The sequence below is a fragment of the Camelus ferus genome, chromosome 5 (assembly GCF_009834535.1).
Source record: "Camelus ferus isolate YT-003-E chromosome 5, BCGSAC_Cfer_1.0, whole genome shotgun sequence".
Lineage (NCBI taxonomy): Eukaryota > Metazoa > Chordata > Mammalia > Artiodactyla > Camelidae > Camelus > Camelus ferus.
Genome location: NC_045700.1, coordinates 38,082,184 through 38,095,688, shown reverse-complemented (window position 1 = coordinate 38,095,688; position 13,505 = coordinate 38,082,184). Strand labels below are relative to the sequence as shown.

The 13,505-nt window shown below is 38.0% G+C and overlaps 1 protein-coding gene across 1 annotated transcript in view; it reads left to right on the top strand.

Moving 5' to 3' along the window:
- The window catches only part of IFIH1 (interferon induced with helicase C domain 1), a 50,651-nt gene extending 38,261 nt beyond the window's left edge, over positions 1-12,390 (top strand). The window contains exons 8-16 of the mRNA XM_006190090.2: positions 256-372; positions 2,020-2,143; positions 2,689-2,955; positions 3,285-3,544; positions 5,979-6,128; positions 7,594-7,755; positions 11,015-11,205; positions 11,710-11,803; positions 11,903-12,390. Of these exons, the coding sequence (XP_006190152.1) occupies positions 256-372; positions 2,020-2,143; positions 2,689-2,955; positions 3,285-3,544; positions 5,979-6,128; positions 7,594-7,755; positions 11,015-11,205; positions 11,710-11,803; positions 11,903-12,082 (1,545 nt within the window). The 3' untranslated portion in view covers positions 12,083-12,390. The remainder of the gene's footprint in view (positions 1-255; positions 373-2,019; positions 2,144-2,688; positions 2,956-3,284; positions 3,545-5,978; positions 6,129-7,593; positions 7,756-11,014; positions 11,206-11,709; positions 11,804-11,902) is intronic.
- Positions 12,391-13,505: the final 1,115 nt, after the last annotated feature.

The following is a 13,505-nucleotide window of genomic DNA, read 5'->3' as shown; positions in this document are numbered from 1 at the left end:
AGCTGGAAAATGGAATTTAAGGAATGAAAATAAATACATTTTTTCCTGAAATTTTCCACCAACTTGATTTAGAAGTTCCTTTTTATTCTCTCAGGATAAATGTTATTAGTTAATCAGATCCACAGTAAAGTAATACTAAAATGCTATATTTAGCAAATCATGCTATCTATTTCTTACATGAGAAAGAATTCCTCATTGAATCAATTGAAAGGGCAAAGTAATTATTTGAATATTGAAAAATATCTTTTTTTCCAGATATGTGCCAATCTTGATGCAGTTTCCATTAAAACCGTGAAAGAAAATATTAATCAACTTAAAGACCAAATAAAGGAACCATGCAAAAAGTTTGTAATTGCAGATGACACCAGAGAAGTATGTGCTTGAAATTTTATGTTTATTTGATTGAAAGATGCAAAGATTATTTTATACTGACCATCTGAAATATATTATTTCAAATTTTTAGCAAAGAATTATAGTTTTATTCTTCTTTATTGATATTGGGAAGAAAAGCCCTGCTGTGAGTTCTCTCTTCAATCCTTCTTTTAGCTCTCTGTGTTATGTGAAGAGTAGCCCACTGATTGGTTGACTACATAGAAGCCATGATGGGTGAGGGAGGGGAGGGTTGTATGGCCAAACTAGAGGGACAACCATGGCTTGTTTTGTTCTTTTTACTTTCTTAGTGAATTCCAGAATTGGTTTTCTGACATTGAACAAAGCCATTTTTCTGCTACCAGATCGTAGTTGACAATGATAATGAGACTCCTACCTAATTGGCATGTTTACTTTATTAGGGAAATCCTCATGGTAAAGAAGTGAATATTTACTTTAATGGTGTTTTCGTGATGAACATTTTCATGGATTATAAAATCCAACTAAGGGTCAGTTTAGACATTGTGACCAGTACCTTATGTCAATAATGTCTCTTGTAAAATATACCAGGCATGATACATTTTAGCTGTATGTACTTGATAATGGGTGTAATCTTTGAAAATCTACCTCATAAAGATGTTGGATATGAACTGTACTTAATAGATAATATTGTGTTTGAAATGTAGTAGGCACTAAACCAATATTAGTAACCAATCTCCATAGATCAATTTTGGGGTGGGGGGAAATTCTCAAAAGGAGTACTGTCTATTCCAGCTGAACTAGCCCATTTGAATGTACTTTATTTTTCTTCACTTTTTGTTACTTAATTCAGTTTTATTTGATAAGTTAAAATACATGTTTCTACTCATAATCATTTTAAAAATCCACAATATCCTCAGGATATATTAAAAGAATTCGCCATCTTACTTTTAAACTTAATTAACTTTTGGTATACTTTTTATTGAAGCATAACCCATGTACTGAAAAGTACCAATTCCTAAGTGTACAGATGGTTGAACTTTCCTAAACTGAACACACCTGTATAAACAAAATCCAGATCATTGCCACAACCCCCAACACCTCCCACTCTCCCCTCCAGTCACTCACCCCTCTAGGAGAACTGCTGTCATGACTTCTAACACCAAAAAGGGGTTTGACTGATCTTGAACTTTATGTAAATGAAATCCTATAGTATGCACTCTTCTGTGTCTGGCTTTTTTCAAAACTCTGCCTTTTAACTCTTTATTTTGGTAGAAATTATACTATAACCAATTCTTCTAAAAAAGGAATGTTTCTTAAATGAGATTACAGGCTTTCTAAATAATTGGGGCATTACTTTAATGTATGTTTTTAAGGTTACTATTATCAATCAAAGTGTATATATTATTCATTAATTTTAATTTGTCAGACTTTTAAAATGAAATTCCAGCAGGGATACATGGTGTTGGTGTGGCTTGAGGGTGGAGGGCAGAGGTGAAAGAGAAGCTGAGTAAAAAGTCCGTGTACAAAGACATGATCAGAGATGAGCTTGTTACTTTGTCTAGATAGATTCTGAATCAAATTTATTACAACACAGAAATTATTTTAACAAATACTGTTACTCATTTAACAATATAAACATGTAAGAATAAGTGTATAATTTACTTTTAGGACCCATTTAAAGATAAACTTCTAGAAATAATGACAAACATTCAAGCATTTTGCCAAATTTGTCCAATGTCAGATTTTGGAACTCAACCCTATGAACAATGGCTCATTCAAATGGAAAAAAAAGGTAATTTGGGTTTTGACCTAACAATTTATCCCACATTTATGCCAGGATTCCAGATGGTGTATCACGTAATCCCAAGCAAACTGAAAGCAAATGGAATAGCAAATGGAATTTCTGTGTTCTAAGTAGGACAAGGATAAACACGTTCTCATTCCTTACTAAGGAAAGAGGCACCAATTCGTCTGTTTTCTCTTTATCTCCAGTCTTTCACTTATTGTATATTTAAAATATTAAGATAAATATTAACTTCTCTATCTCCAAACAGAAACTCAATTAATATGTTTGTCATGCCATTCTTCTGAGTCAGCATGAATCAAGTGCGTGTTCTCGCTGACACAGAACACGAGTAGCAAGTCGAGGAGTCAGAAAACTTGCTTTCTTATAGTGCTCATGGCACATTTTGATCCTTGATTTACTCGTTTCAGAAACAAGGTGAAGCCTATTTTCAAGTCACCATTATAAACATATTCAAGTCCACAGCACAGTTTGGTGGGCCAGGGGGTGGTGTTCTATCATCGCTTCACTGTACACAATATATTCTTTCATAGCTGCAAGAGAAGGAAATCGCAAAGATCGTGTTTGTGCAGAACATTTGAGAAAGTACAATGAGGCCCTACAAATTAATGATACAATTCGAATGATTGATGCCTACAATCACCTTGAAGCTTTCTACAGTGATGAGAAAGAAAAGAAGTTTGCAGTCCTAGAAGATGACAGTGATGAGAGTAGTGACGGTGGTGATGAAGATGAGGATGATGAAAAGAAACCTTTGAAACTGGATGATACAGATCGATTTCTCATGACTTTATTTTGGGGTAAGAATCAGTGTAACATTTTTGCATGGTCTCATGCATCACCACCTCTTTGGGATGAGCCCACTCCTTCTCAAGAGTGCTCCAAAAGACCCTCTTAAAATAGTCTTTCATTTTGAAAGAAGTCCCATTCATATTGGGGCTATTTCTAATTGATGTGATCAGACTAGTCATAAGCTGTATGATCACAATCATTCTTTTTTAAAACTAGCCTGATTATTAGATATGGCACAAGATTAACTGTAGTTGAATATCTTAGTACATCATTATATAAAATCTTCCAGTGTAATTATTCACGCATTTTACTAATTTAAGTGAATTATTTCTTAAAGAAAACAAGAAAATGTTGAAAAAGCTGGCTGAAAACCCAGACCATGAAAATGAAAAGCTGACCAAGTTAAGAAACACCATAATGGAACAATATACAAGGACTGAGGAATCAGCACGAGGAATAATTTTCACCAAAACACGACAGAGTGCATATGCCCTTTCCCAGTGGATTACTGAGAATGAAAAATTTGCAGAAGTAGGAGTCAAAGCCCACTATCTGATTGGAGCTGGACACAGCAGCGAGTTCAAGCCCATGACACAGGTGTGAAAATTATTTTGGAATTTTTTTCTTACGCTGTTCTTTCTTTTCCCAAAAGGGATAGTTGTAGTCTTTTTTTCATCAGTCCTTTCACCAACCCACAGATAATTTTATGGAATGAAACACTTGTTCTTGAAAGAAAATATGAGTTTAATAGCAATCTAATCTGTGGTATTTAATAGGCTAAGCATTGTTCTAGAAGTCATTTTGTTTCACATACTTGAAGGAACTTTCTAAATTGAATTTCCTTTGCAAAAATGATTGACATTTAAGCTAAATAACAAAATGGGAAAATGATTGCAATATAACATCAAGTGGAAAAATAAAATTCCCACAGAAATGTGTGCTTATAATCAGAACTATGTAAAATATGTTTGCATAGTATGAGATCTGTAAGGGAGCTTGGGAAAATTAAGACATTTGATGTGTTAGAGATCTGGGACCATGAGAGGTTTTCTTTTGCTTTAAAGATTTTGTTTTGTTTTGTTTTCAATTCATTGTACTACTTATATGCACAGTAAAAACAAACAAACAAACAAAAAACCTTGGGAGAGAAGAAAAGCATTCATAGACGTTAAAAGCATGGGTGAAACAAGGACGGTTTAGGGTAAAATGTTCTTCTGAAGTCACATTGACCTTGAGTCTTGCTGGACAAGAGAACACTTTAATTCTCTTATGGGCTTCATCATTTAGTCCAATGGAGCAAATTAAATCTGTTTTAATGTTTGCTGAAAAGACATAGTTCTTGAAATTGCCTACCATGACTCTCGATACATTCTGTACATGTTCTCACATTACAGTTGCCTCTAAAATTTATGCCAGAGAAAGCACTGTTTTCCTTGGGGAAGGAGTTTGCTTTCTTCTTTATGATGAGAGTCAGTATACTTAACATGTTTCCCTTTTTGCCCTAGCTTCCTGGAAACTCACAGGCAAAACTGAAGTTCATTCTCTCAGCCTCTGTGTCAATCCTTATAAGTAATACGTCTGTACTCTTTCACTTCTAGTCCTGTTTTTTAGTTTCTATTATATTAGCCTTAGTGTTATGACTTTGCTTTTATGTGGCCTCAACTCCTCTTTGAAAAGAGGTGGAGTAAAAATGGAAAGTAGGCATTCAAGCTACTTTTTGCTCCTTATCCATTTCAGACCTGGTGGCTGCATGCCAAAATATAGAGCACACCCCCTTGGTCACTCCCCACATCCTCATCACCTTAGGCACTGAGTTGAACTTACCCATTGGGAGAGGAGCTAGGCATCGACTTGATGTGATTTGAGGGTCTGACACTGTGTCTGAAGTTCTCGTAATTAAAGTTACTCCTTTGAAATAAGGCACAGCATCTGCTAGTATCCAAGGACTGGTAGGTCTTTATCAGTGGGCCTGAGCACAAGAAGCAGAAATTATCCGAGAATATGAGGAAGGGAGCTTTCTGCAGAATTCTGCAGCAGATAGGTGTCAAATAAAGACACATGACGTAACATCTGGCTCTGAAAAGAAAGGGAAGGAGTCAGGAGAACACACAGCCTGTCTGACTGACGTGTGCATCTCTGTTTAATGTATGGGGGCAAAAGATAGTGTGAATATGCAGCTAAGGCCTCTGGACCAACAGCTTTTTAAGAACCGTTACGAAGAACTACGCTGGCTTCGCCAGACGCTAACGCGTCCCTCCTATGCAAGGGCCAAAGTATGTGTTTAATTTCTTTACCTGTATTAACTTTCAGAATTCAGATTTTTTCCCATGTAGATATAGCTGTCTCAATTATGTTTTTAATAACCTGTTATTTCATTTGTATTTTATTATCCCTTTGAACAGATAATATATTTGCCTCTTTCAAAATCATTAAGTTCAGGGCTCCCCATTGTCCTCCAGCCTTCCAACTCTCCTCCCTGGAGGCAGCCAATGTTTTCAGTTTCTTCTAGGATTATTTCATATGTTTGTTTGTTTTTTTTCTCAAATGACTCTTAAAGTGACCAAATGCAGTATACAGTGTATGTTTTCTCTGCAACTCAAAATTCGACTATCTTTAAAAGTGTCACTACATCTTATTCTCTGACTATTAAAAGATTCTGAAGTCAACACAGTGAAAAGCAAACCCCACTTCAGTTTCTCATCACCGTTTCCTCTTGTCAGCTGAGAGCACCACCTCCTTTCTTCCTCGCAAGTCACCCATCAGTTTATTTCGCTGGCATAAATGATGACCTTCCCACCTCCAGACTGATGGATGGAAATATTTTTGTTATTGGGTGGTAATCCCAGATTGGAAATCAAATGTTGTCTCCCCATCATGTGTTTGTTCAGTGCCAAAAACAGATGGTAGCAAATCCGTGTATGATCTAATCCTTGGATTTACACTGACCAGTTGCAATTTAATATTTCTTTTCCTAATTAGAAGATTTTGATGTGTTTTGCATTACATTTAATTTATTAAAATGTTTCTCCAGAATGAACAAAAAGAAGTCATTAGTAAATTCCGCACGGGGAAAATAAATCTGCTTATCGCTACCACGGTGGCAGAGGAAGGTCTGGATATTAAAGAGTGTAACATCGTTATCCGTTATGGTCTCGTCACTAATGAAATAGCCATGGTCCAGGTACATTCAAATACCTCAACTATGTCAATTTTTGATCTTATGTTCTTGTTTTGTTTTCTTTTAGTAAAACAGCACACATAGCTTTAAAATATGTTTTCCTACTAAAAGAGAAATCAGTATGTATGCAAATATTGAATCTTTATGTTGCACACCTGAAACTATTAGTGTTTTATATCAAATATACTTTAATTTAAAAAAAAAAAAAAGAGAAATCTTGAAGAGCCATGTAGTACTGCCTTTATATTGTTGTTTAATTCATCTGACAACCAGATACTTGTTGTATTTTTAAACAACTCTTCTTTGGTTGTTATTTCTGTGTCTTAAAACTTTTTAGGAGCATGACACATGGCCCATCTCTAAGAGTCAGAATAGGCGTCCTCATTCCTAGGACATCTTTGATGCCCCAGCTGGGCCCGGGATCTGAAGCGCAGTGTTGGGCAAACGTCTGACAGAGTAACACATTGAACCTCAGGGAGCCCTACTGTTTTAGCATTTTCCTTTATTATTCTTTCAACTTTTCCCTATGTTTGAAATTTTTTATAATTAAATGTTGAGGGAGGCCGACATATACATGCAAAAAAGAAAAAATTAGTGAAATGTCCCAGTTTTCATTCAGTTTCACTTTATTTCTTGCCCACACTATGTTAACAATATAATTGTTACCTTTTGTTGAGTATGTGTGAGAATTGTGCTGATGAATAGAGATAATATTATTCCTATAAAATTAGCTGTTTTTTTTTTAATACTTTAAATTGCATCCTTGAATGGAAAGCAAGTCATGGAAGACTTAAGATAACCAGACAGCCATCAAATTAAGTATTGTATTTTAGGAGTTGATGTGTTAGTCAGTGTCTTATTACTCAGAATGCATTTTTCATGGGGATAATATTAAGTTCGATAGTGAGGTTCCAGGGCAAGGTCATTACATTTTCTGTTATTCAAAATGTACGTAAATATTGTTACTTTAATTAAAAGATTATAGACATTTATCACCACGTTGAGCATGTTTTCATGGAAAAATGTGCTCAACTTGAAGGTAGGGTGCCAGAACAGAGTGGCATGCTCCACAGCCCTGGTGTCAAGGTCAGAGGTGCCGCTTCTCCCCCATTCATCCCTTCTGTCAGGCACGGGGAGTGGGGCTCCCCCAGCCCAAATCACATGATTCCCAGGGTTTGCGAGGGGGTCCTTGGGGACAGAAAAGCTGGACAGGATGGTCTTGTGTAATTGAGGCCTTTAAGGGCTGCTGGGGATCCAGCCATCATCACTTTAGAATGTTGTTTCTGCACGAAGTGCATTTGGAATTTCAAATAGCCAATTTACAAAACGTGAATAATAACTGATTTTACTGAGAATGGAAGGTTCATTTAAGACTGAGACACTGAGCTATGAATGTCATTTGAGGACAAACATAGGTGAGTTCCCACGGCATAGCCCTTCATTCACTTGATTTCTTTATGTTCTCCAGGCCCGTGGTCGAGCCAGAGCTGACGAGAGCACCTACGTCCTGGTTGCCCAGAGCGGCTCAGGAGTTATTGAGCGTGAGATAGTTAATGATTTCCGAGAGAAAATGATGTATACAGCAATAGACCGTGTTCAAAATATGAAACAAGAGGAGTTTGCGCATAAGGTATTGTCCCGGGCCAACTCTGAACTTAGTTTTCACTTTACAGGGGCTGCGTGTGTTTGCCATTGATACCTCTGCAGCTAAGTCTCCAGACAGACATTGTGCTGGATTATAAATTCCAGTTTGATGGGGTATGCAAAGTCCAGATTCAGATGCAAAGACTCTAGATCCATGGTGGGCAGAAATTGTCAGGGAGCCATTCTATAACCTTTGATCATACAGATTTAGGCTGCCGTTGCTCCAGAAAGATGAGTGCAACTCACTCATCACTTATTCAACCCCACCTGGTAATTTTGGTTTGGTCTAATTTGATTGTACAGGCACAGTTTTTTGTGGTTTTTTTCATCCCAGAAATATTTGTGAAACACCTGCTGTGTGTCAGGCAGCATTCTAGAAATAGAGGACACACTGGCAAACCATGCAGATAGACCCCTGCTGCATGGAACTTATATTTTAGTATGTACATAGTGAGGTTTAAGGAAGAGAAACAAACAGAAATAAAGCAAGAAATACATCATATGGAGAGATGTGCTGGAGAATTAGAATAGGACAATGTGGAACAAGCCTCCAGGTGGGCCCTTCACGCTGGGTGTTTGGGAGAGGCCTCTTCGAGGGAGAGACGTTGAGGCTAGCCCTGAATGTTAAGAAAATACGTAATTTGTCATCTTGCTGCATCTCAGTTTACTAACATAGAGTCGTTTGAGTTGTGAGAGGAATGCGGTGAAGGAAGAATGTATTTCTACAATATTTCAGGAAATCCCCCATACCACTGAATTAAAGACTGTAACTACTATAATAGCAAACAATCCATTTAGAAGAAAATTCACACCCTTGCATATGGGTGTGAATGTTAGTTTCTTAACATTGGAATTGGCTTTCCCCTAAATAGAGTTTCACGAAAGGGATGCTTTCAAATTGGTGTGCATTGCTATAACCAACTCCAAGGTTTCCTGGCCAGGTTTCTACACGAATTTATATTTTAAAACCCCTTTAAATATAAGGCAAACCAAACATTTTATGGTGTCAAATCAAACATTTGTGGCCATATAATACCGCTGGAAAGTTTTTGCTTTACATTTAAAGTCCTAAATGAATAAATCAAGTGGGATGATTTCAAGGACTGATGTTTCAAGACCAGTTGTTGTGTGTAAACTCTAGAACCATTTCTGGAGTTTATGCATCGCACTTTCCCAGCTACTCTCTAGAGCAAGACACAGCCCCTTTGGGTTCCCTAGAATGAACTGCCTTTTTAGGTCTCCTTTGGTTAATTGACCTACCATCCTAGAACTACTCCAGGTAGGCAGACTCAGAGCAGGGATGGCCATGATGTGGGGTACATGCCACCACTGCTCTGTTCCAAGTCCCCAGCAGACTTTGCTATCAGCTCACAGCACTCCTTTCTTCTGATTTAAAAATCCTTCTCAAGACAATGTCCAGGCAACCACTAATGAACGATTCAGGCAACCACATGTAAGGTGAGGTCATTTTTCCATGTCATATACAGAGTTTATACATAACTAAAAGCTTCTTAAACCAAATCAGACTTCTAGGAGCAAGTTGAAGATATTAAACACTTTCCCTGGCATTGCCCCGACAACTCTTGCTGTGTTATTACGTTTTATTTGGACTTAGATTGATTATAGCTGTGGCTCCATGTATTTATTATGATTTCTTTTCTTTTTTTCCCCTCCCTAATTGTCTTATATTCTTTACTATTTTAGAGCTATTCTTTTAGTCTCTGATGTCCTGGTTACATATCCAAACACTGACCTTGGTTTTGTTTCTTTCTCTCACACTAATAGGTGTTTCTTAATAGCCTACATGTATGTGATCCTATCCCAGATCGCCTCTTAATCAGCTCACTGAGCCATAGATATCCTGCAAGAACAACCTTATTAAACTTTTAAGGAACAGAATACTTCAATCCATCATATTGTTATAATTTACATAGGAAATTAGTCTTTGTACTTGTCTGATTAAACCGTGCTGTAATCCAGCAGGTGCACTTGCAAGGTTTTGTTCTCTTTTCTGTGATAAATCTGGCTACCTCAAATCAAGGCTGAAACACAGAGGTGAGAGCCAAAGAAATGGGCCATTCAGCTCTGTTCATCAGCATGATGATTTTACTGAAAACTTCCCTTCGGTCTTAAGGAAAGCAATAGATTCCTCCGCAATTTAATATAAATTTGTTATCTCCAAGAGGTTTAGTTTGGAGGTAAATTATTTAAGACCTAGGTTTTTCTGCTACTGTGAAGTTGTGGAGGTCTGAGAACTGGCCAGTCCCTCTCTCAAGTTTTGTGTCTCATAAACGACCTGTATTGTCTCTGTTATGCAGTAAGTTTCTCCACTAGCCACATAATCCAGAATATAAAAATTTAAGGATTTATTCTTTCATATAACGAAGGTGGGCAATCTAGACCCATACAACAGCTCCATGATGTCGTGAGGAAGCCAAAATTCTTCTCTCCCTCTTCTCTGCCTTTTTATCATTTGGCTTCCATTCTCGAGATCAGGGCTTTTATAATTTAAACTGCCACATGTTCACACTAAGAAGAAAGGAGGAGGAAGATGGAAAAGGCGAAAGTGCAATGCCAGCTATCTGATACTTAAGGAACCTTTCTGGAAATTCCACTCAGTATCTTCTCATGGCTCAAAGGCCACTGGCTTGGAAATGCAGTCATCTAGCTAGCAGAGTTCTACCTAGAATAAAATTACAGTTCTGTTCCTAGGAAGAGTGGCTACTTGGTGGGAAACTAGTAGATTCTACCACAAATATATAAAGAGGAGATGTACTAAGATAGCAAAGGGCCTGGAAATTATAATGTATGAAGAAAAATGGAAGAAACTGGGGGCTTATCACAGATAACAGACAACTAAGGGTGGCGAAGTAACAGTGTTTAGTTCTTTAAAGAGACTCCATGTGGAAGAAAGAGTAGACTTATTTTATGAGACAGAATTAAAACTAATGGAGGAAGAAGATAGAGGGAGGGTTTTTAAATTAAATATTGCCAAAGACTTTCTCACAATAGAACTTTTCTAAAATCAAATAGGCTGTGTTTTGAACAGCCGAAGATTCCACATTTCCCTGATTACAGAAGATTCTATGCTAAATTATTTGGGGGCTGTTGCCTCATTATGTTTATTTCTAGACTGTCGGCTAAGGTATACTTTCACAACTGTCTAAGATCTCTGAATTCCAGGCACTTACTTCAGTGAAACTATATTTTTTAAAAAAGCATTGAATATTCTTTTCTTGATGCAGATTTTGGAATTACAGTTGCAAAGTATAATGGAAAAGAAAATGAAAATCAGGAGAAGTATTGCAAAGGAATTCAAAGGCAGCCCATCCTTAATAAGTTTTCTCTGCAAGAACTGCAGTGTTCCAGCCTGCTCTGGAAAAGATATCCACGTAATTGAGAGGATGCACCATGTCAATATGACACCAGAGTTCAAGTAAGTCCAGGAAGACTCAATTTTAAGTTTCTTTATAAGGGAGGAAGCACATTGTATTATGAATGTTCTTCCAAAATAGTATAAATGAGATTCATTATTTTTCAGAACTTCCCCTCCTTCGCCCCTAAATTACATCCCTATTTCAAGTGCCCATTTTTTAAATATATCACCTGGGGCGGGAAGAGAGACTTGTAAAACCCAAGGCCATTTTGATCCAAGGCACATCAGTTTGTGTCTGCTCGTATTTGTTCTCAAATTCTTGAACAGCTTAAGTCTGGTTAAAATAATCAGCCAACTTGAAAGAAGCCACAAAAGGCAACATACCCCTTGAGAGGTGTCTGTGAAAAGAGGGCCTCTGCCTGGTGACCTGGGTAGAAGGAGGGAGAGAAGGAACAGGGTGTGAGCAGCACGCACGGGGCTGAGCGGCGAGTCCAGCAGCCAAGGGCTGTGTTATTGTTCCTCTGCAAATTCTCAGGGGTGATTCTGACTCCTTGGTAATTTTAGGAAACTGTATATTGTGAGAGGAAACAAAGCACTGCAAAACAAGTTTGCCGACTATCAAATAAATGGCGAGATAATCTGCAAAGAATGTGGCCAAGTAAGTAAATTACTGTGGGTTTAATTTTACTTTGACCAAACGGAATTCTTAATTGAATGTGCATTAATTTTTTCCCTCATTCTCTCTTTTGTTTTCCAGACTTGGGGAACGATGATGGTGCACAAAGGCTTAGATTTGCCTTGTCTCAAAATAAAGAACTATGTAGTGGTTTTCAAAAATAATCTGGTAAAGAAACAATATAAAAAGTGGGTAGAATTACCGATCACATTTCCCGATCTCAACTATTCAGAATATTGTTTGTTTAGTGATGAAGACTGATGTTCAGTTCAAGATTCCTTTCAGATATTATCAACTTGACACTTAATATGATATTGATTACTATTTTCCTTATACCACAGAACTGAAGTGGGAATTAATAAAATCATTGCTTTACTCTGTGTTGAGCTGTATTTGGAAGAAGATAATATATTATGCTTTCAATTTCTGTCTTGTTGGTGGGCAGAGGGAAAGAAAAGCTACCAGTCATTCTCATCAGTTGGAGCGTTACAGTACTGGGGGAAGAATGCTGGAGTATAAATGAGGATCCAAGGCACCAATCTCAGTCCAGAATAAAATTAAGCAAATCAGTTCGTCTTTCTGAGCCAGTCTCCTTATTGGTGAAATGATTTTAGTGTTATCTGCCTTTGCTTTTACTAGTTTTCTATTGCTGCATAACAAATGACCACAAACTTAGTGGCTTCAAACAACACCCATTTATTATTGCACATGTTCTGCAGGTCATGGGTCCAGGCAGGTCCTCTGCACAGGGTCTGAGAGGACTGAAATCAAGGTGTCAGCCAGACAAGGTTCTCATTGGATACACTGTGGGGAGAATCACGTCCAAACTCTTCCAGGTTGTTGGCTGTCATTCCTTGCAGCTGAAGACTGGGATTTCCGTTCTCTTGCCCACTGTCTACTGGGGGTCACTCTGAGCTCCCAGGGTCACCCTCACCATGGCCTGTTCACGGGGCCTGTCACAGCTATTTCCTTCTTCAAGGCCAGCAGGAGACTCTCTCAAGTCTGCTAAGACAGAGTCTTAACTGTAATCACAGGAGTCTAAGTGTAACCCCATCATATTCACAGGTCCTGCCCCTCAAGGTTGGGGAATCTTCAGGGCATATCCACCTCAGGCAGAGAAAGCACTTCAAAAAATGAGAAGTGCCATCAAAGGCAAGGTATTATTAAGAAGCAGTCTCAGGTATGTTAAAACTTATTTCCACAGCTTTCAGCTCACAAACATAACACGATGCTCGAAAAGTACCTAATAACAAGAATGGAGGCTAAATCCAGACTGGTTATTACACCTACAAGATGACCTGTGTCAGTGATGTCCAGGGTTTACACAGGGTATAGCAAGTAGCAGATGCTGGATGTCATTGGAGAATAATAGATAATGTCTACCTCCACCACTCCCTAGTCCTAAGCAGAAGAGTAACCTCTCTGTGTCTGGGACATTTTCAGTATTTCTGAACTGTGTGTGATCATTTGGAGATGGACACAGGGCCCAGCACTACAGAACGTTCTCCTGGTAGACAAGCAGCCTCTTTTGGCATAGAAGGGCCACATGATCAAGACAGAGCATAAATGACATTTTAACCCACACTTGGCGGTCTCATAGACGGTCTGCACCACAGAAGGTCACCTCCTATGACGAAGGAGAAACAAAATGTTGGAGGGAGTGAAAAGAAAATTCGTCTGTGGT